This window comes from Mesoplodon mirus, assembly GCF_964341445.2.
Source record: "Mesoplodon mirus genome assembly, chromosome: 2".
NCBI lineage: Eukaryota > Metazoa > Chordata > Mammalia > Artiodactyla > Ziphiidae > Mesoplodon > Mesoplodon mirus.
In genome coordinates, this window is record NC_138977.1 from 29,950,448 (window position 1) to 29,975,453 (window position 25,006).

At 34.2% G+C, this 25,006-nt stretch overlaps 1 protein-coding gene across 3 annotated transcripts in view; it reads left to right on the top strand.

Annotated features, from left to right (window-relative positions):
• The window catches only part of FSTL5 (follistatin like 5), a gene marked incomplete at both ends in the record, with an annotated part of 542,883 nt that overhangs the window by 30,588 nt on the left and 487,289 nt on the right, over window positions 1–25,006 (top strand). For 2 of the 3 annotated variants that reach the window (XM_082611410.1, XM_082611411.1), the window contains one exon: window positions 3,669–3,699. In XM_082611410.1, coding sequence (XP_082467536.1) covers window positions 3,669–3,699 — 31 coding nt within the window. Of the gene's footprint in view, window positions 1–3,665; window positions 3,700–25,006 lie in introns of all 3 variants that reach the window. The other variant, XM_082611409.1, reaches the window with a different exon arrangement.

Genomic DNA, 25,006 nt, shown 5'->3' on the forward strand with positions numbered 1-25,006 from the left:
CTAAATTTTGTCCCCACTTATGTTCTGTATCACATCTATTTTTTCAATAACCTTGTAAAGTTAGTCTAATCATCTCTCCCTTTTATCTTAATCCTCTCCATTTCTACTATGTATCTCCTATCATTTAGACTTTCTCAATTCTCACTTATGTAAATAATATATTATACATTTATACAAAATAAAACAAAAAGACAAGTGAGCAAAACAAACACTATACCTCTGTGGACCTCCCTTCACTCTTCAGCTACACGCCATCCTAGACCTTTCTTTCCCAGCTGTGTTTCTCTCATTCCATTTTTACCACTTTGTATATTTCTCAATTACCCTCTCCTTCAATGAATAACTTCAGTTTTACTTCCAAGCCCAAGCACCATCAAAAATGTGCTTTCTTTTAAATCAGTGATTCCATATATGTCAGTTCATCTGAAGGGCATTGCCTTAGATCTAATTTTACTAGAGCAGTCATAATAATTCTATACTATTGAAAATTTCCCACTTACATAATATATTCCCTAGTATTCCATGATTCCATGCTCTCCTGTTTGTTCTCCTATAATTTGTCTATCTTTCCATTCTCTTTTGTTGGCTAATTCGACTTTATAATTTTTCTTATATTGTTTACAATATTCAGTTCTAGATCATTCAACTCTATTACATGTTCTCCAGATGCAGTACTGATGATTTATACATAGGCTGGTGATTTCTAAAATTTATGCAACTTGTTAAAATATCTCCCATAAGTTACAGGTATTTTGACCTTCATCCTACTTTGCATCCTCAGTGTGATATTCGAAGCAAAGTCAGAGTCAAATAACAAACCCATGAAAATGTCAGGCTCTTTACTCTTAAGAAACAGAGAAGGATTATTGTAAGTGTCTAAACAGCAAGGAAGATGGAGAGATGAAGAAGATGAGAAAGGTGATCAAAGAAGTCAGGGAAGATCAGAAGTTTAGTTTTAGACATGATAGGTAAGCTCTTATTAGATAATCAAGTAGAAATGTTAAAAATAAAGCTGAGTCCTTAAGTCCATTCTCTACCTCTGCATCTTTATTCCTGTCCTGCCCCTAGGTTCTTCATAAACATTTTTTTTTCTTTTTAGTTTCCACAGGAAGGGGGAAGGGTAAGCTGGGATGAAGTGAGAGAGTTGCATGGACTTATATATACTACAAAATGTAAAATAGATAGCTAGTGGGAAGCAGCTGCATAGCACAGGGAGGTCAGCTCGGTGCATTGTGACCACCTAGCGGGGTGGGATAGGGAGGGTGGGAGGGAGACGCAAGAGGGAGGAGATATGGGGATATATGTATATGTATAGCTGATTCACTTTGTTATAAAGCCGAAACTAACACACCATTGTAAAGCAATTATACTGTAATAAAGATGTTAACAAAATAAATAAGTAAAGCCGAATCTTTGAATCTGAAGTACAATGTTGAGGATTAGCTAGTGATATAAATTTGAGAGTCCTTAGGAAAAGTATGGCACTTAAGGCCAGAAGAGTAGAAAAGATCACCAAAGGAATGAGGTGTATAGAAGAAAGATAAGGGCTCAGTGTCTAGGAAACTAGTAGTTAGAAATTGAGGAGACAAGAAGGAATCAGTACAGGAGATAGAACAGGGGTAGCCAGACAAGAGAAAAATGAACAAAGCGGGACACTACCAGAAGGCAAGCCAAGAAGGGATAAAAGTGTTTCTTATTTGGCCATCTTCCTTATCTTAGAGGTAATGCCATTCTTCTACTGGCTTAGACACTTGAGATCACCCTTTTGTGCACCGTATCTCACACCCAACACTTATTCTATCAACAAACCTTTCCAGCTCTAACTGATATTCCAACTCCACTGGCACCACACCTTTCTGAGCCATTATCACCTCCCACCAGGATTCCTGCAATGCCTTCTCTACTGGTCCCTCTAATTTTGTCCTTCCCTTGTTCAAACTATTCTCAATAGCCAGAATGATTCTACTGAAATGTAACTCAGATAATGTTAGTCCTCTGAGAAGAAACTCTCAATGTTTTTCTCAGCTCTCTCAGTGCAAAAACCAAAGAAATAACCAGGGACCTCAGTGCTAGTCTCTCTGCCCCTGTTGCCTCCTTGATTGAACTTCCTACAAAACTCCCCTCACTCAGCCTGCCCTGTTGCACAGGTCTCCTTGGTATTTCTGACAATGCCAAGACCTCCTGTATCTCAGGAAGTTTGCAGTTGTTTTTCTCTCCTAAAACATGTTTTCCCCAGTTATATCATCTCATCTCACTCAGAATTTTATTCAAAAATTATTTAACGTTATACACCTGTATAAAATTGCAGTCATTCACTACAAAATAACTCCTTTTAGGGTATATCTTTTTCTAAATATAATTTATTACCATTTATGTAATAATTAGGTTCCAAAAGGGCATAATTTTTCGTTGGTTTTTTCATCCTTCATAGTCTTATCACTTGGAGCAGTGTCTGGCACACAGAAGTGATCTATGCAAATTTGTTGAAAGAGTGAATGATTAAATGAATGAGAAAATGGCAAAAGATTAGGAGAGAGAGAGACACAGATTTTTCTCTTCCTCAATACCCACTTGGAAAATTTAAACCAACTTGACCTAAAATTTTGAAAAAATAATGTACTTTTAAAGCAAGTAATTTATATTTATTTATATAATATACATACATTTGTATTTCATATTTAAATTTTAGTTTAAATGAACAAGTACTCTAAATTAAAAATACATCAGAACTGAAAAAAATCAATTAATTAACAAAGGACAGTACATAATTTAATCATAAAGCCTGGGTGTGTTAGAATAAGAGACAGAGTACAAAGTTTTAGTCTAATAGAGTTATACATAGGGTTGGCTGTTTCAGTAAATATACATTTGTCAATATGCATATTTATTATCATAATTTGACTCTGGGATAAGTGCTTGCTGCAAAATAAGTTCTTTATATTTTTTAATGTGTTATAAATTTTACCAAAATTTATTGGCATTCATACAATTCTGCAGTTCTCTGTGTATGTGTGAGACATTTTGTTAGGAACATATTTCAAAATTATTTTTAGTATGATACCCTGAAACTTTTAGACAGAGTAAACTGTGCTTGAATATGAATCGAGAAGTTATAGAGTGCACAATTTCTGCTTAAAAACTTGAAAGCAAGCTAATTCTTCTGGGGTTGCCTGGTAACTAATAAGGAGTATGTCAAATTGAAAGACAGGTCTGACTGAAGCAGCCTTGAATAAATAATAGAATTGTTGTCAACTTTAACCTCAGAGAAGCGAGACAGGGGCAAATTCTAAGCTAAACTGAAGGAAAGACTGTTGAAACATCTCGTGTTTTTTTATTTTTATTTTTAATGAGTTATCCGTTTGCCCTTAAACCTTTTTTCTCACTAAAATTTTATGATTAACATAGAAACATTGAAAGCAAATTCTGAAGATGTCATTGGAATTAAATGGAATGAACCAAGACCTTTTTAGGGCATAATAATTTATTTATTATTTATTAGGCATTTATTTATAAATCCATATTCTTACAATGTATTGGTTTCTTAGAAAAATTTATGTCCATTAAGAATGATTACTGCTTTGATAAAAGATTTAACATAGTGATACTTTATATCAGCCTGTTGGTAAAATACTTACAAATTTTGAACTATTTTTGTTTATTTCCAGCAGGAAAAAAGTCAAGAACGTTCAAGAATCAAAGGTAAGGAGTGACTATTTTACGATCATAGTTTTATACATTTATGTAAGTATAGGAGAAGGAAAAAAAAGACGATGCTACTTTGAAATTATAGTTAAAAATGAGAAAACATGGGACTTCAAAATCTTCAACATGATTTTAAAACCATTGTGAACCCTTTGGGAATTCCCCAAGGCCATTGAAGATTCTCTATCAAGATTTCCTTTCTTCAGTAGTGCTTTTGGAAACTTCGACACAATTTTCTGTTTATTCCCTGAGTTGTTCTCATTGAATTCCTCCACCAACCATTGTCCATGGACTTGAGGACTCAGGGAAGGGGAAGCATGAGCTGGGGAGAAGTGAGAGAGTGACATGGACTTGTATATACTACCAAGTGTAAAATAGATAGCTAGTGAGAAGCAGCCGCATAGCACAGGGAGATCAGCTCGGTGCTTTGTGTCCACCTAGAGGGGTGGGATAGGGAGGGTGGGAGGGAGATTCAAGCGGGAGGAGATATGGGGATATATGTGTAGGTATAGCTGATTCACTTTGTTATAAAGCAGAAACTAACACACCATTGTAAAGCAATTATACTCCAACAAAGATGTTTAAAAATAAATAAACTAGAGGGAAGAAAATTTTAAAAAAAAAGAGTTGGTGTTCTGTCACATCTATGATTTAGCAGATGAACCTTTTCAAAATATGTTTTGTAGAGACTGAACTATTTAGTCGCTGCTATCTCACTTTGTTCTCTGAAAAAGCAAGAAAATATGTATTTATATATTAAAAGTTGGTGATAGCTTTTTGTATGGCATAGTCAATCCTAGTCAGACATAGGAAGGTTCTTTACACCATAAAGACCATCTTCAGTTTTGAAATGCATTCACTGAGATAATAAATTACCCTGAGTAGATTGTAACACTTCAACCAGATGTTTCCATCAGTGTGTGCTGCTGCTGATCATGATAGAACTTCACAGATTTTTCCAGGGTTAGTCCTTCTGGTCTCTCCACTCTTATTCTATGTTTTGGGCATCCTTTCCCACCTATCCCTTCCCCAAGGTGTAGTAGTCCCAAGCCCGACAATGGAGTAAAGCACAATTGCCTTGTTTTGTTTTGTTTTAATTTATTTTATTGAAGTATAGTTGTTGACTATGTTGTGTTAATTTCTGCTGTACAGCAAAGTGATTCAGTTTTATATATATATATATATATATATATATATATATATATATATATATATATACATACACATTCTTTTTCATTTTCTTTTCCATATAGTTTATCACAGGATATTCAGTATATTAGCCTGTGCTACACTTTAGGACCTTGTTTATCTGTTTGGTATGTAGTAGTTTCTATCTGATAATCCCAAATTCCTAACTTATCCCTTTGCCCACCCCTCTCCCCCTTGGCAACCACATCTCTGTGAGCCTGTTTCTGTTTTGTAGATGTTTATTTGTGTTATATTTTAGATTCCACATATAAGTGATATCATATGGTATTTGTCTTTCTCTATCTGACTTATTTCACTTAGTATGATAATCTCCAGGTCCATCCATGTTGCTGCAAATTGCATTATTCTTTTTATGGCTGAGTAATATTCCATTTTACATATATATATATATATATATATATATATATATATATATATCACATGTTCTTTATCCATTCATCTGTCGATGGGCATTTAGGTGGTTTTCATGTCTTGGCCCTTGTAGTAGTGCTGCTATTAACATAGGAGTGCATGTATTGCTTTGAATTACAGCTTTGTCCGGATATATGCCCAACCATGGGATTGCCAGATAATATGGCAGCTCTATTTTTAGTTTTTTGGGGAACCTCCATACTATTCTTCATAGTGGCTGCACCACTTTACATCCTTACCAACAGTATAGCAGGATTCCCTTTTCTACACACCCTCTCCAGCATTTGTTGTTTGTAGTCTTTTTAATGATTTCCATTCTGACCCACGTTTGGTGGTGTCTCATTGTAGTTTTGATTTGCATTTCTCTAATTATTAGTGAGATTGAGTATTTTTCTTGTGCCTGTTGACAATTGTCCTGTTTGATTCCATTCTTTTGGCACAGGAAATTTTTTTTTTAGAGTTTTTTGGAGTTATACAGAAATAAATTTTAAAATATAACTGTGGAGAAAGCTACAAAGATTACATGTACTCCTGAAATGATGAAAGGATTGTTACACTTTTGAGGGTGGCTAGATTGATGATAGCAATTTTGCTTACTTAAGTCCAAATATAATCTTCTCTGCACGTTTTCGCACAACTGACCGACACAATTTTTTCCTTGTTTTGTCATCTATAAGCGTCTATATTACTGAAGAATATGAAAAGACATACTTTAAAAAATATTGCTTGGTATATTTTATTCAAATGAATTATGTAAAACTGCCCTTTGAGGGATTCCCAAACGATGTTCTTTTTCAGCAAACTAAAGTACGTCTTGTTATTTTATATATGAAATTATTACATTTATTTTTCCTCAAAATACTCATATTAACTCAAAGTTTTGTACTTTTGTGTTGCAAAAGGGAATTTCTATTCTAAGAGGTGATGTGTGATGTTCATTTAAATGATATTTGCATTTTAAGCATACTGAGTGCACATCTTCCTTCTTATGGAGGGACCCAGTGTTTCAGAATAATCTTAAATCATATTTATAATTCTGTTATAGTTGAAATAAGTTTAGTATACCTTTCTTTTTGATGCTTTATTGCCTTGCAGTACATAAATTTTAACATCTGAAATAGTAGAAATTAGGTTTTTTTCCAACTATTGACTGGGAACATGTTTTCGTTTTATAATGTAATAAAATTTTCAAGATGATGCTTGCCACTTCTTTCATTGTTATTGACTGACACATGGTTCAGAACCTTGACATAATGTCTGCTAGACTACTGAATTTTAAGTAGATATATGGTTACCTCAGGACTTGTTGCCTAGCTCTGCTTAGAGGAACTCTACATTTTTTCTTGAATACTTATAGGAATCATCTTACAATATTATCTTACTGGAACTTATGAATGGTCATTTAAGTATTTTAAAATCTATATTAAGAAGAAAAAAATTGTCATAGAAGCAATAGCTTACTCATTATTATTATTATTATTATTTTGTTTTAAATTTATTTAATTTTTGGCTGTGTTGGGTCTTCGTTGCTGCACGAGGGCTTTTCTCTAGTCGCAGTGAGTGGGGGCTACTCTTCATTGCAGTGTACGTGCTTCTCACTGTGATGGCTTCTCTTGCTGTGGAGCACGGGCTCTAGGTGCATGGGTTTCAGTAGTTGCAGCACACAGACTCAGTGGTTGTGGCCTGTGGGCTCTAGAGCGCAGGCTCAGTAGTTGTGGCACATGGGCCCAGCCGCTCTGCAGCATGCGGGATCTTCCCAGACCAGGGCACGAACCCGTGTCCCCTGCATTGGCAGGCGGACTCTCAACCACTGCGCCACCAGGGAAGCCCCTTACTCATTATTAAATAACAAAAATTCTGAATAGTAAATACATTTCTTGGTCACTAATAGTTGAAGTGTGAGCTATGGCCTCATTTGATCTTAGCAAACAATTCTCAGCTAGTAATTCTCTGACGTCCTGACTAATTGGTAACCTTATTTGCCAGAACCCATTTATTACATTGTCAAGAATGTATACACAGAGTCTTTTATCTTCTAATTTCTTGCATTCGGTTCCTGTTTCTGCTTGAAACAACAATCCCAACCTCATGATATCAGTGACCTCAAATTACATTAATTCACAAAGCACAATGAGAACCAATCTCTCATTTTTCTGTGTACATAGAGACATATATTGAAATGTTTGGAAACTTGCAGTTCCATCTCTAATTGATTATTTGACACATGCTCTTATTCTAATATTATTTTGGAATGTCATACAAATCCATATTTTACATATTCTAAAATTATATCTATATGGAATTCAACTGACAAGATGAATTTCGGTTCAATAGTTAGTATGGATTCTCAACTAATTTTCATCTTTATATTGCCTGTAGTTAAATGAGACAAAGACTAACCTCTATTTAGTTCACAATTTTGAGGATTACAATTAAGATGTCCTTCCTTAAAGTTACATTAAAGATTATAGCAGAGAAATAAACACAGTTACACAGGTTTGAAAGAAAGATCAACTATTCAGGAAACCATCTTTCACACTGTTCTCCAGTGACATTACAGCTAAATTAAACAGAGCACATTATGTGTTTAAAACCCGTTGAGAATTTTGTAAATATTATCAAGAAATAATTTCTACTATAAGGATCACAACAAATCAATTATCATCTGCCAGTATTTCTCAGGTAAGTATTTTTATTTGTGACTGGTTTATTTGTGTCTATTTTAGAGCATCTCTCTAGAGTTCTTAGTGATAAAACAGTAACAGTTTTTGAGGAAAATTTAAACAAGCCATGCTTGACAAATAGCTTAAAAATTCTATCAAGTTTTTACTGCTCCAAAATAGTGTGAAGTTTTACTATAACCAGAAGGATGAAATCACTGTGGAAAGTTTGCACGTGGTTATGCTGTGGCATGCTCCTCAGTATTGGCTTCACCCTCTTCTGTCAATAAAAGAATGTCCATTCACCAAAGAGATCCGATTGCTTTCAACACACAGTTTCCCCCCTCCTCTCTTCTGAAGTGCATATTCTTGGCTCTTCCCATTCAGAAGGGTTAAAAATAAAGTATGTTCCCCTTTCATTACTAGTTATATTTTTTAAGACTCTTCATTTGGGGGAGACTGAGGACTAAAATCCGTTCCCTAATAATTGTTTACATGTTATATTATTATCCTCTCTGTTTTGTTAAATGTCTAATTGATATCAGACACTGTGCTTTTTACATATATTATCTCACTTTAATAGTCAAACACGCATTATTAGTTAAGATTTAGAATCCAAATATGCCCGCATTTTGAGAAATCACATCCAAAGTAAATAATTCATATCAATATTATCATTCTCATTCTATTTTAAAAGGGATCATAGTTTATTTACCCAATCACCAACTTATGTTAGGTAAATTCAGCATACTGTTATTAGCAATGTTTTTTACATTTTCATGGATTTGATACATATGAATTTTATTATTTATGCATTATTTTTCTTTAACATCATGGTCACAAATATTTTCCTGCTAATTTATATAAAATCTGCTCAGTGCTTTGTAACTTTAAGAAAAAAATAGTGGTAAATGCAACGTAGTAATATTCTAAGGGACATGTAAGAATTATGCAAACTTGTTCACTAAATACTTATGATCTTTTACAAGTGACTTAACCTCTCCAGAAGTAGTTTCTCTTTTATGGTAAATATTAGTAAAACATACCTTGTGATATCAAAAGTCCTTTACATGTCTGAAACTCTAAGGCTTATACCTCTATAAGGACATTGCACAATGTTATTATTACAAGCACTTATGATGCAAAAGTCTATGACTCAATAGGTTCTAGATGGCAAATATGTCATACACATTTGTGTATATGAAAAAAGTAAGCTGCGCAATTGCTCTTCCTGTGGTACATAACTTCTTACATACATTGAGCAATAACAGAAAACATTATGTCAAGACCATACTTGATTGAATTAAAAGAGTGTGTTTGGGACAGTAAATGCTATTAAAGAACTATGAAGCCTGCAGTCTTTATACACACAAATGCACATACAAGCTACCTTCTATTTATTTTTAAACACTCATGGGTTCAGATTCTCCTTTATTTCCTACATCACAAAATTAGTAACTGAGAACACTAAAAATAATCTGATATATACAGGAATTCTATCTCAGTCAGGCTGAAGGGGCATTGCTATGAGATTGGAATGCTAAACTCCTCATTTGGGCTGCCTGAATATTCAGAGCTCCTTCATTAGAATAATTTCACAGAGTTCCTGAGGTCAGCTCACTTCTTCAAGCTCAGGTAGCTAGTCAGGAACAGTGAGTGGATAGAAATTGACCTTCAAATTCTTATTCATAAAGGACATTGGATATATTACATTAACAAATGAAAATATCATGTAAAACTGAAAGACAGTCATTCATGTATATGAGCCCTTTATGAGACTGTTTTGTCTAATTGTTGCATTTCTGTATGTTTAGGAAACAAAATATAGCCAGCACAATTAGTAATACCTGAAATGGATACTCTTACCATTAACTGAAATACAGAGTTACTATATTTCTTTTAAATAGATCTTTATTAATAATTGCTTCACAATACTGTTAATTTTTGTTGCACAACAAAGCAAATTAGCCATATGCATACATGTGTCCCCATATCCCCTCCCTCTTGAGCCTCCCTCCCACGCTCCCTATCCCACCCCTCTAGATTATTGCAAAGCAACAAGCCCATACCCTGTACTATGCTGCTGCTTCCCACCAGCCAACTGTTTTAAATTCCATAGTGTATGTATGTCGATGCTACTCTCACTTCATCCCAGCTTCGCCCTCCCACCCCATGTCCTCAAGTCCATTCTCTATGTCTACCTCTTTATTCCTGCCCTGCAACTAGGTTCATCAGTACAATTTTTTTTTGTTTGTTTGTTTTAGAGTCCAAATATATATGTTAGCATACGGTATTTGTTTTTCTCTTTCTGACTTACCTCACTCTGTATGACAGACTCTAGGTCCATCCACCTCACTACATAAACAAGACAAAAAAGACAACCCTCAAAATGGGAGAAAATATTTGCAAATGAAACAACAGACAAACAATTAATCTCCAAACAGCTCATGGATCTCAATATCAGAGTCACTATATTTTTAACGGATTACAACATCATACATTATGAATGTTAACTTCTTTGGTATTCAGTTGAGAAAGCTATTGCTGAGAGAAATAATCATTTGTAGGATTTATGAAAACTGTGGGGTTCTTTCTATCATAGTCAATAGTTATAATCCTTAGAAAGTCCAAGCACCAAAAGATAAGAAAACTCACCTCTAGAATATGTCATATGATCCATAGGTTTGTTTATTTTTTTGTTTTTGACAAAGAGCAATGCTGGATAAGCCCCAGACAAGTGTACTTATGGCAGACTTGTGATAATAATCTTAAAAAGTAAATGCTGTAAAGGAATGTGAAGGAACAATATTTGTTTTGTATACATTTAACGCCATAACAATTGCATTATAGCAGAACAATTCTCTTTGCACTCTGTTTACTTAAAATGGACTTTTGAAATTAAATGGGGGCAAAATGTATTCTCATAAGTAATTATCGATTACCTTGCAGCAAAGTATCAATGTCCTGTATGCACAACTTAATAGTGTATGATTGACTAGCAACTCTTTAATTGCTTATATGAGAACCTCAAATATTTCAATCCATTTCATTTTACACTTAACAATATAAATTGATTGTTCAGTGATAAATCAATTAAAAATGAAATTTTCAATTATTATAAACACATTGGCAGTCTTCTCTGATTTCATTAGCTGAAAATTGTTCTATTTCTGATCTTTCACTTAAACAAAGTGATCATATCTCTTTATGTGAGTGATGTGAGTTTTTGTTTTAAAGTGAATGAGGTTTGGAAACAAAAATGATAACACATAGATGCAACTTCTGGAAGCCATTGTATACATAAGATAATAATTGTTACTTTGACAAACTTTCAAACATATAGCAATTTAAGTTCTAACGTATATCTTCATAAAAGAAAAATTAATTAATAGAAATATATTCACTGCAAATATTCTAAATAATGCCCCCAAATGATTGCCTACATAACTTTTTAGTAGTAAAGATTTCAATGTCAGTGATAACTTTTCTCTGTGAATTAAGGTAATATTCATCCTCCACTCTTAAAAAGATTCATTTAAACAGCTTGGTCCAATTTTAGATGATCCTGGTGAATGTCCTCCTGCCCCAGCAGCAGGAAGACAGACATCCACCTCTACCTAATGATGCTATTCTCATCAACCAGAAGAGGTTTCAAAAGTATATGATTGTGTTTCTCATTTATGCCAAGAAAGGCTCAATTTATATTATGCCAAACACATCATCTTTCCCCCTCCATTTTGCACACATTCACTAGCTTTCTAAAAGATATTCATAAATCATCTCATTCAATGGGTCATTTATTTTGGTTTCAGGATGATTAATTTTGCAGTTCACTTTGCCCACCAGGAGGCAGTGCTATCTAAAAGAAATTGAGGTGTAATAGATTGTTGGGAAAACAACCCAGAATAACTGGATTTAATTTTTCTCTAGTAAATAATGATTTCATTATGCATGGAGTATCAAATGAATATTGTTCAGGCTTTTCTTTACATAGTTTTTTATTATTATTTTTTACCTGCACAGTAACATCCCAACACAGATCTTCCTTTCAATTACCAATAAATAAAGATATTTTAGACTTTTAACAGTGCTCAGTGGTTTCCTAAGTATGTTTTTAAAAAAAAGTTCCCACACAGTCTCCTGAAATAATTGAACGTCATGTCTCAAGAAACGTCAAGTAATATTAACCAAACTGTGTTTGATGGCTTCATTTATTTAGCTGGAAACAGTAACTTCACTTACTTGCAATGGTTAGCCTTTGTGAAACAGGGGTTCTTGAAATGGTCATATGAACGTAACATATTTTTCTTTTTTTTTGCAGAAGACACTGTCTTATCCTCTAATGAAAAACTATATAGTCTATCAGTTTTTCCTTTTGGCTTTGCCTCCCCTGGTACTTTAAACATAAAATTTGATTTTACTTAATAAACCATATTTACTTGGATTTTTAAAATATATATTTCTTTTTTTTCACAAAGTCTTAACCTAACATTTAATGTAGTAATATTTAAGTATTTTGTAAATTGTTTTGTTTTATTTAATTATGAAGGATATACATTTTATATAAGAAGGATTTATAACTCTGTAAGTGATATTGTACTCAGTGACTTCTATGAGGCAAAGTAGACATACATTTCTTTGTCTAACTATGATGGATTAGTTAATTTGGAGTTTTACCTATTATGTCAAAGACCAAATAATTTTGCTTTTAAATATTTTTAAGCAGCATTTCATAGTTTTAACTCATTATGTGGGTAATAATTGCTTAGATAAAAAGATGTAAATGTTTTTACTGGAAAATAATGCATATCACTCTACTAAAGTTAATATAATTGTTTCTTAAGCTGGTGCATCAATTCCTTATCCACTGGACATTGGCAAATATGGAAAAACTCTGGTCAAATATGCACTGTGATATTGTGAAATTTTTAGATAATCCTTTAGTGATGCTTACCTTTGCTTTACTAAGCATTTACAATTGTATTTGACCAAAGATTTCTTTTCCCCCATTGGCCATCTTTCAGGAAACAGCTATTATCATTCAAAGCACTAGAGTTACAAGAACCACATTCTGAGAAGCACTGAGTTATATAACACTTTTCAAGATATATCATGGGGTTTAGCCTCAGCATACTTAAGCTCAATTATTTATCCCCCCACTTAAGGACTCTTAATCTCCTTTTCTTATCTGTAATGTAAGTATAATATACCACAAAGTGCTGTTGTTAGGATTAAATAAGGTATAGAAACCTTTTGAGTGGAGTGAAAAGCTCTTGGTTTATGTGAGTTCTTATTTCAACATGTTTTGAAATGTCTATAATCATTTTTTAATCTATCAGTGGTAGACACATATTTATGAAAAATATAATGTTCAATTTCATAAAATGCTAAGATTAGAGGTCAACACACATTGACTTGACCTCATTATTTTACATAATTCTAAATTATAATCCACAGATTTTCCATACTTGAGATATCTAACCTATTGATATAAAATAATCTCTAGGTATCCTGTGATATTTATTCTTAGGCTGACATTCTTATCAGATCCTTAGCATGAGGCGTTCAGCTCCATGGGGAAAAAAAAAAAAAACAGTACAGTGCAGTGGACACTGCTTTGCATGTAAACATAAACAGAAGATTATTCTTTGGAAAGTAAAGTATTATACTGAGAGTACTAATTTGATGTCTTAGTGGCTTATATTAAATTTGAAGAAATTTATGAAAAATGTTATTTTTACTTTTAAAAAATATTTATTTATTTGTTTATTTATTTATCTATTTATTTATTTGTATTGATTGTGCCGGGTCTTAGTTGCGGCACGTGGGGTCCTTGTGGTGGCATGCAGCACCTTTACGGCGGCATGTGGGATGAGGAATTTTAAAAAGCTAATTTAACCCACTGACTTATAAGTTAGCTACTGTTTCATTTAGAAAGTGCTGCTATGTCAGAAATTTTGTGGTAATGTTAGCCTGTCCAAATAATTCAGAAAAGAAGATATCAGTTCAACTGCATTCTATAATAAAGCCTAGTTCAACCAACATTTATTAATTTCAATATTAGAAACAAAGTTAGATGCCAGAGAAATTAAGGACAAAGTTGTGAGTCAGGTGATACTGGCTGTGAGTTTGGGAGATGGGACCTAGGACTGATAAACACAGTTGCCAAAAAAGTGTGGTAGATTCTTTAAGAGACAAAGGCCAGAATGCTCTGCAAGCATGGGGTAAGGTGAGGGGTAGGAAGGGGTTCTGGGAATGGACTTTTGGAAAACGTTCACCTTTTCTTTTTATAGGGAGACAAGATCTTGTCTAGAAGAGCAAGGAGGAATCAGAGAGGTGAAGAATAAGGGAGATTATTCCATTTCGTGTGGCATTAGTGAAATACACATTTACATATTAATGTGAGGTTGATGAGAAGCAAAGGGGAAATCAGTACAGAGTGGAATGGATTCATAGAGGAATTTAAAACTAGGAAAGTATCAGTAGCAAATTGGATAACAGAATAATGCTAGTGTGATGAGATTGTCCAGGCTAGACAGAAGGCTGATATTGATGAATAGGTATAGCATTGAGAAATATTGGGTACAAGCTCAACAGTTTTCCAATTTGATAAGCTGCAAGTTCTTCTGAAATTATTCTTCCTTTTTTTTTTCCTTTCAACAAACAGGACAAAAACCTGAGAACTACACGATGATCATAAAATCAGTTTTGTTTGGTGGTTTAACACTCAGGCTTCAGAACCAGAGTAACTTCCAGTCCTGAGTCTACCACTAAATATCTGTGTGACAGTGGAAAATGACCTGAACTTGGTGGATTAATGTCCCCATGTGTAAAAAGTGGGTAATGATGGTTCCTTCTTGATAGGTTGTTTTTGATGATTAAACAAGTTATTAAATACAGAGAACTTGTCAAATACAGTCTGAGATTTTACCCTCTTCCCAAACCAACATGGGAGCCTCACAGTTTTCTGGATTATGGCAGAAGACAGGAGGCTCCTGTGTCAGAGGCAAAGTTTCTTCCTCACAGCCATAGCAGTTGCCAGTGTACCAGTACCTGTACTGATCCCCCAGGGCGATGGGAAGAGGCCCTCAGGATGCATGCATGTGCATCGGTTTGTATTATAGGAGAGGACCACTCCCTCTGCTTGCTCCGCTTAGGAAAACCAAATATTTTATAATGGACAGGAAGCACACCTAACATTTGACTGTTACACTTGACAGGGAACCATACTTACCCCTGGCTCCAGAGGGTGGTGCTCTTTCTATTTTCTAAAGATATTCACTATAGAAAATTCCTGAGAAGAAAAGTCTGGAATAAAATACAGTCAGTATCTCTTCTCTCAAGACACACAGAAATGCAAGAGACCGTAGGGGATTGACCCTCAGAGCATTTAGAGTAGTAGCAGCACAAACTATCTACTCAATAAACCTTCATAAATGCCAACACCACCACGAACATCATCATTCAGACAGTTTTTTTTTTTTCTTTTTCTTGATTATCCTCTGGAGTGCAAGTCAATGTAGATAGATGCATAGAGAAATACATATATCATATTATTTCTCTCCACAGTGTTAATGTGTGGTTATTTTAAAAGTCAAACAAATTCAGAAACTTAAAAAGAATAATTAAAGTAATTCACAGTTTCTGTGTAATTAATAAGTGCCAGGCCCTATGTCTCTATGTAATGTGCTTCAGTTGCTTTATCTTGATTTCTATGTGTGTGTGTGTGTGTGTGTGTGTGTGTGTGTATATATATATATATACACATATGTATATATAAAGTATATATGTGTATATATGAATATATATATACACATCTATTTGAATATATATAGTTATACATATATAACTATATATATATAGATCAGTGTTGGAATGTTACTGTGCAGGTAACTATATGTTGTTATGAATATATATATAGTTATATATATATAAATATGAATAGTTAACATTACTTCTTTACTGCCAAATCTTCTGCTAAGTGCCTTCCATGTATTATCTTATATAACCCTCAGAAGAATATTATATACTAACAAAAGAGTAAATTATATTGGCAATGTATCTATCTATAAATGACCATCATTAACATTTTGGTATATGTGGATTCAGAAATTTCTTACATGTGCATCTATTTCTGCAAAATAACTTTCAGTATTCTCCTTTTGGAAGTGTTCATGTATATCCTTTTTTCTCAAAAGTTGCAAAGGATTGCAGTAGATACTGTAAATTGGTTCACTCAACAACCATTTCAAACACCAATTAGCTTGCTTCTTATAGATTTTTTTACAGCGTCTAGTAAATGAAAAGATACATTTCCCGGATTCCCTTGCAGTTAGCCTTCTGTATGTGTTTTAGGTTTCTACAGTCAGATTCATGCAAGCATGAATTATGAAATTCTTGTTGGAGAAATAAGCACAGTTTGGGGGAAAGACATTTTCCTTTCACATGTAACGGCAAAGACATTGTAGTTCTGAACCCAGCAACTAGGATGATAACTTCCTTATGTGGTTAGTCCTGACTATAGTAAAGGCAGTAACCCTTTTATATTCCAGTTCTGTGGTGAGTTCTAGAAGTTACTTCTAACAGCTTAGTATACATCCCTTCTCTTCAGTCCTGTGAACAGTTTTCTATGTTCTTTCACAAATATCTGTAACCTAAATTAAATTAGTGCAGATTCTATTGTCTGTAACAAAGAGCCTTGATCAATGCAAAGTCTGTCGACTGAAAAAAAAAATACACAACTTAAATTTGAGAGTATGTTTTTTTCGTCAGACATTCTGAGGACTAAAGCCTGGGACGCAACATCTCAGTAGCTCTGAGGGACTGCTCGGAAGAGGTCAGAGAGGAGCCAGGGTATACAGGAGTTTTTGCAACAAAGACAAGGTGGTAGGAACATCAAAAGATTTCTATTAATTAAAGAAAACCAGACATCTCAAGTTAAGGAATTTAGTGCTTTTCTAGGTAAGGGAAAATACAAGAATCTGGGCTCACAGAAATCATTCCTTTGATATGCACCTCAGCTATCTGGGGTCAGTATCCTTTGTTTTCTCATCCTGAGTCTCCTCAGGGAGCACCATGGCGGGGATGGTGGCCGCAGCAGCTGACTGATGGATGGTGGGCACCCTGTTTCTATCCTGAGTTCCCTCAGGGCTCACCGTCAGGGCAGCTGTAATGAGATGGCTTAATAGCTGCAACAACCTTTGTTTACTGATATGGGAGGCAACATTTTTTCATTGACAAGTCTACTCTGGGACTACAACTAGGGTATCTGGTACGGAAAAAGTAGATAGCCATGGGTTTATCAGAGATCTATTTACCAGATCTTCAGGCAAGACTCCAGGAGCAAACCTATCTGCCAAGCTGACGCAGGCAATGACGGCCAGGAGGCACAAGTTGTTAAAATCAAATTGCAGAGCAAACACATACATTGTTCAGGCAAATGTAAAACCAGCTGGTCCTATCTATCTGGCAAGCATAACAGTAGGACATTCTTAAGTCAGATATAATGATGGCTCATACAGTCACTTATTCAAACTTTTGTGTTGAGTATCAACTCTGTACCAATCACAGACCTGGCCATGGAGATACTGTAGTGGACAAAACAGGACAAATATCTTGTCTTCCGGGATTTTAGACTGCAGCTCCTAGTAAATCTGCCCCTGCCACAGGAAGGATAGTCGCTATTTTCTAAAAAACAAACAAACAAACAAAAAAACCTTCTAAAATCCCATGAAAAGCACAGACATACAATGAAAGGATAAACTCCATCCCTGAGAGTTTACACTACCGATACCTCGAAATATCTCGCCCACCAAACCTTCAAACCTTACAGTAGAAATAGTTTCTGATTCTGCAAAATATATGTCTCCTAATCTTGCCTTCAAATCTCTTCCTAGTGGTTCTGAATCATGGGAATTAAATGGTAATTTTCAGGATGTAATTCCCATGAATCCATAAAAGGAAAGGACTCTACATCATTTCTTGGTCCTGTTTGGTCTTCATCAATTTATTTTCTCAGGGTAATGAAGCAGCAGTGCTTTGATAAGATGACCTAGAACACACAGGCTTATAGTTCACCTCTAGAAGTATCACCACGTTTCTTGGTTTTCTATGTAGTAATCCTTCTGCTCTATTATGCAAATATCTCCTATCAAAGGCATTATTGAATATTATTATCCTATTATAATTTTTAATAAAAAAGTATTTAAAGCTTCTCCTTAAAAAATCTTAGTATAAAGGACATTATATAAATTATATATATATAGTGTTAATACAAAATGTTAATATATACATTTATTAATATATAATACATAATAATATATAATGTAAATTATATAATCTATATGGTAGATCATATAATAAAATTTATGCAAATAATAAAATTAATACAGTAACAACTTTAGGTTATTATAGATGTGATTTATTTTCTGCATTTGTTTTGTGTTTGTTGTAAAGACTTAAAAGGAGAACTAATATATATCAATCTCTTACCATGTACCACATATCTATTCATATATTTATTTCTTTAGCTTATTATAACTATCAAAAAACCCTGAGAAGTAGACAGAAGTTCATATGTAAGGAAGATGAATCTTGAACATTAAATAGCTCATGCAAAATTATACAGCTAATAAATGCTTGAAACTTCATTTAAAATAAACTTACTGCTTTTACTTGGATTGCCATTCTAACAAGTGTCCTCAAACATCCTATTGCATGTGTAATACAGTGAAATCTTTCTATTTTGTGTAAGTCTAAGTGTGAGAATGTGTTCATTGTTTGAAGCTGCCTAGTAACCAATAAAAATTACATTGCGTCCATTGTAAGATAGAAAAGTGCTATCCCTTCAAAACTTGAATAGTTTAATTATTGAAATGTCAGAATCCGTGTGAAAAATTAATGCTTCCTAACCAATACAAATGTGAACAGGTTAAATAGGAGAAAAACTTTAAATTTTGCCTTAAAATAAAAAAAAAATCATCTGTGATTTAAACAAGTGTAAGATTAATTTTATTTACTTAAATTTCAATTATAAAATAAACAAATAAAATTAAAACATTAAATTACCTCTTATGAGGGGTCTGATAAGGCAATAATCATTTGGTTCAATCAGCAAAGAGCACATGATATATGTGCTGAAAAAACATAAATTTATTTGAAATGCTTTTTTGTTTATTTGTTCTTTGTTGTTGTTGTTGTTTTAATTGAGTGTGAAGTGACTTAATCCTCTTCTGCCCGGTTAGGCAGAAGCAAATCATAGTGCAGTGAGATCAAGGATCAAATGCATGGGTGGGATCCTGGCTTAGGCATTCACTGGCCATGAGACTGCAGATAAGCCACTCATTAGCCTGAGCCTTGACTTTCTCTGCCCTAAATGACAGACAACTAATAGCATCCACCTGCTTGTTCTGTTGTGAGCGTTAACTGTGGTTGCAGATAGAAGTGTTTGGAATAGTTTCAGCACATATTTAATACTCAAAAAATGGTTGGCTTAAATACTATTATTATAATTTACTGAGTGATTTGACATATGAATTAAGCTTTGGAGAATTGTCTAATAACTATATCATGAGTTATCTTGGGTGGGACCAGAAAATATCTGTTGTAAGGAAAAGGAAATCTTTTAACATCAGTATCATTCACAGCACTGAGCTTAATCATCATTTTTCGAAACACTGGATTCATTTTCACTAAACAGATTTGTTTTAAATCTGTATTTTCAATAATTTAAGTCATTAGTATTATTCACAGTGTGAGTTTATCCATAGGACTTGTGTCCCATGACCCTGGTTAATCAAGACATCAGTGTGCAGTGTTATTTATTCAAATTGAAAAAAAAGTTTAAATTGTATAATTTTTTCATTTCTCTTTACATTTCTCATTTATAATTTAGGATTTTTAAAAAGTTTTTCTTTTTAGGACCAAATAAGATGGCGAATCTAATAATATATATGAGAAGTACTTAACACATTACCTGGAAACTCATAGGTATTCAATTAATGTTTATTAAAACTAAATCAAGTTACAGTTTATGAATATATGTAGGCATGTACACATATATATGTCCATATTATAAATAGTATTAAATATCATATATAATTAATAATAATTTCCATAAGCTCATATATAAATGAAATATATTTGAAATAACTTTATAAATATACATATATACTTAGATACATAAAGATATAAAATTAAATCACTTTCCACCTTTTGAAAAGATACTATGCGTTATTACACACACACACACACACACACACAAACACACAGCCAGATTCTTTATGGTTAAAATCAGGACTTACCCAGATTTGTATCTCTTATAACCCTGGCAAGTGGGTTCTTCATAGAAGCTATTCCAAAAATATTTGTGAATATATTATGAATGAGCTAGAAGACACATTCAGTTACAAATGTCAGTATACTTTCACAGAAAAGCACTTAATGCAATCCACGATGAATTATTTAGACTCTTTCTAAGTAGAAATGTGACATTATTTTTTTCCTCAAAGTTAATTACTATTACCAGTGTTCTATATTTAAACAATAGCAAATATATTCCCTTTTCAGTCATCTGTTAACATGTACAATCTAGAAAAACAATGTAGTGTAGTCTATTATTAACTTTTTACATTTACTGACATACATAAAATTTTCATTTAATTTCAAGAGTTGAAGTTTGCAAATGTCGAATCATGTATTTTCATTATGAGTTTAAAAACAAATTGATATTTGGATCATATGTTATGCTTTGCTAAATTTTTAATGAGTAAGATACATAAATTTGTGATCTGCTCAAATTGTTTTTGTTTTATAAGACACTTTAGGGATTATACATGGATCACCAAAATTCTATTTTCCTCAAATGGGGAAAAATATGTGCCATATCATAAAAAGTACCAAATTTCATATGCAGAGAGAAAAAGCATTCTTCATGGCTGACTGGCAAAATCAAATGTACGAGCCAAAATAATTTGAGTAATATCATCAAAGAGCCACAGAGCCAACAACAGAAAGTTTAGTCTCTGATTAGGTTTAGATGTCAGTGGATCAGTTACTGCACCCACACAATAAATACTATGTGGGCCATTTAGACTTTTAACAGATTGTTTACTTTTTTCCATGCTTTATTATTAAACATATTATTCAGCACGGAATGGATGGGGACAGTAAGTGAAGAAGACAGATCTGTACAGATTGAAGTATAAGGAAGGGGGCTGTGCAGCTCCCTCAGTAACTGTTAGCTGTGGGTCCCGGAGAACAGGAACTATGTCTGAGCTTACTGAGAAGGTTTTGTCGAGTTTTCTGGAAGTTGAGAAGGAACACTGAGTGGGCAGATGGCACTGATCTTTTTTTTTTTAAATTAAAGAAACGTAAAACACAAATATTATACAGGTCTACAAAAAAGAAATTAAAGTAAGTAGGGTTCAGTGTCAAGAATCATGAAGGGAGAAATAATCTAAGCTGCATTGTGGTTTCCACAATGCACTAAGTATATGCACTAAGCAAGAACATCTCATAAATATAAAAGAGTTAGCTCCACCCAATATACTGCTAAATAAAACTCTTGCACATATAAAACAATTATCAAATTACTATCACCAATCAACTACAATGTTAAATGCCAATAGGATGTTGAGAATTTAAATGGAAAGCAAAATCTAACAATGTAAAATCTATGAAGTTTAGTTCAACTTTTATTCACTTGCAAGGTCTTATTTAATGTATATTTTTGTTTTGTATAACATTTTTTATTGAAGTATAATTGATTTACAATGTTTCAGGTGTACAGCATAGTGATTCAGATATATATATATATATATATATATATATATATATATATATATACACACATATATATATTCTTTTTCAGATTCTTTTCCATCACAGGTTATTATAAAGTATTGAATATAGTTCCCTGTGCTATACAGTAGGTCCTTATTGTTTATCTGTTTTATGTGTAGTAATATATATCTGTTAATCCCAAATTCCTAATTTATCCCTCTCCTCCCTTTCTCATTTTATAACCATACATTTTTTTCTATGTCTGTGAGTCTATATTCATTTTGTAAATAAGTTCATTTGTATCATTTTTTTAGATTCCACATATAAGTGATTTTATGATACTTTTCTTTCTCTGTCTGACTTCACTTAGTATGATAATCTCTAGGTCTGTTCATGTTGCTGAAAATGGCATTATTTCATTCTTTTTATGTCTGAGTAACATTCCATTGTATATATGTATAACATCTTCTTTATCCACTCATCTGTCAATGGACATTTAGGTTGTTTGCCTGTCTTGGCTATTGTAAATAGTGCTGCTATGAACATTGGGGTCCATGTATCTTTTCAGATTAGAGTTTTGGTCTTTTCTGGATATAAACACCTGTTTTAAACAGGCCCAATTCTAACATTTTTGGGTCCTGGACCAAGAGTACAAATAGAACACTTCACCCACTCCCCATACACCTTGGTCTGCCCTCTTCTCTCACACCTACCAGCATGACCATTCCACCCCTTTACCTCTTCTGAAAATTAAAAACAAAAAAGAAAACAAAACAGTCTGCCCTGTGCAGGTCCAGGGTTAGGGAATTCTAGGGTCCATTCCCCCTGAAGAAGGCCCAAAGGGTAGCAAGGCACAGACTTTGACTTAGTCCCTTGCTTGAACTTCTTGCCTTGCCAAGAGGGGAACAGTCAAAGGAGGGCTCCAGGCCATCCTCCAAAACCAGGGGCTCAAGGTGGGAACCCAGCTGCCTAACCCATTTAATACTGTTTAGAAGCTGTAATGAGCTGGAAAATACCACTTAAGGAAGGTCCAATGAGTAGGGAGATTTGCATTAGGGGAAGCTTAAAAAAGGGGACTGTATTTGGAAGAGCAATGGTTTACATGAGATACAACCCCGTTTTGAAAAATTTGAGTTTCATGAACTTGTTATCAAATCTTTGTATATTAGGAAAAGGTACTATCCACCATTGTCTCCTTCTCTAACATATTTTACCGTTCTTGTTGACCACATCCTCTCTGTTGATCCAATGATGCTGACTTAGTTAAGTGGCCTGCTGGAAGTATGAAAATAAACTAATACCCAAAAAGTGAAGAAAACCATGTGCCTTCCAGCAGACGGCTGCTGTAGGTATTCTAAGATTAGCCTGCTTCAAACTGCTCTTCAAAAATGGCCATAGAAATCATACTTTGTATCTCAGTGCCTCCCCTGCCCGTCCAACACAACTTCCCTTTTACATGGTCATGTCTTTGGTAACAGATATCTTTTGTAATGGTTTTAGTGTGATGTAATAGAATTTGGAGGTATCAGAAGACACTTTATTAGAGAAAAATGCTTTCACTTTTGTCTTAGGGCTCTGAGCCTTTAGTGAATTGATCTGAAAAAAACAAGAACGAGCTCAGAGAGAGATGAGAGAAGTTGCAAAGAGTTTGGCTATTGTCTGGTCATTCTCTAAAGAACATGCTGGCAGATAATCTAGAGGATGGTAGCATGCAGCCAATCTGGCATGTGGTCTGTGCGCCACAGGCCCTAAGATAAAAATCACAGTGGGAGGAACATGCACACGATAACCACACAGGCACTCCCATAAACTGACTCCAAGTGAAATTTACTAGAGAATAAGAACAGAGAGGACTTCCAACCCCTCCATCCAGATTTTTTTAAACTGACTTTTAAACCACTGAGCTAAATTACTAAGTCTATGTTCAGTTGGCAATGTGAGCATCATCCCTGGAATTTATTGAGACAGTTATAAGACTTCATGAAGTCACAAACTCAGTATCTACCAGAGCCACTAATGTTCTGACAGCTACTGTAGATTTTGTCCCCAAAAGATGCTGAAATGGATCAGAAAAAAATAGCTTTAGCTCTAAGACTACTCCCTCCAAATCTGAAAACCCATTCCTATTCTCTTTTCCTTCCCAAATTAAGCACAGCCATGTTGTGAACTATATTTCATCCAAAGTTCCATATTGAGATTATATAACTTTTGAAGGATACTCCAGAAGTGCCAAGAAGATAGAAATACCTCAAATACAGTTATGAATCTCATTCTTATTTGAAGCCTGGGGAAGCCATTAAAGAAATTTAATCAGAAGAATAAGTCCCCTTGTCAGTAAAAATCCAAAGACACTAGAAGCCAAAGGAATTAAAACTCAAAAAAATCAATTATCCAGCCCTTTTGAATCTAAAGAAAATAGAATTCCTCTCCCCCCCCCATTGCTTTTCCTGATCAGCATGAGCATGGCTGGGACACAGCCTCTTGCAGCAGCAGCAGCCTGAGGGTCCGTGTGCCACAACTTTGAGGTGGCTCTCCCACAAGCTCAGAATCTCCATTAGATCGAGTCTGGTGTGCCACTCTTTTAGAGAGTCCGAAGATGATCGAAGTCTGTATTCTCATCCAAGAAATTTTGTAAAGAAGCTCATTTCTAGAACCCAAAGTTATTCCACTCAGAATGATGTTTTCAGAACCCAGGATTTGGGTTTGGCAGAGACCAAAACAGAAACTCAGTGCTATCCAAGGAAAGTAGGTCATACAGTAAAAATGGGCTTTGTTTCAGCCACTCCAGGACACCAGTTCATCTACACCAGTCCATGATCTTTGAAGGTAATTTCAACCAGAAGAAGACTCTTATCAAGAGGTTAATTACAGCGCAGAGTTTACTGTAACTGAGAAGAAAGTAATCTCTTATGAACACTCTGCTTTCTCAGATAATGGCTGTTGAGACAAGACCAGCTTCTTTTGGAGTCCTGAAATGTACAATAAAATGGCTTTGGCAAGTGTTAAATTATGTAGTTTTCTTTCTCATCCAGCATATTAAAATCTTCTAATTTTCTATCTTAACTGAATTTCTCCTAAAAGCAGAGTCTTTAGAAAGTCTTATGTGCTGACATTTTATGGTGAGTTCATCCCTAAGGATTGAGAGGGAAAGAATAATGTAGGAAAAAAGAGAATATTGGAGACCATGGATGCAGAGCTCTTAAAAACTGTCCTTCATGACAAACAGGTTACTTAGTCTCACT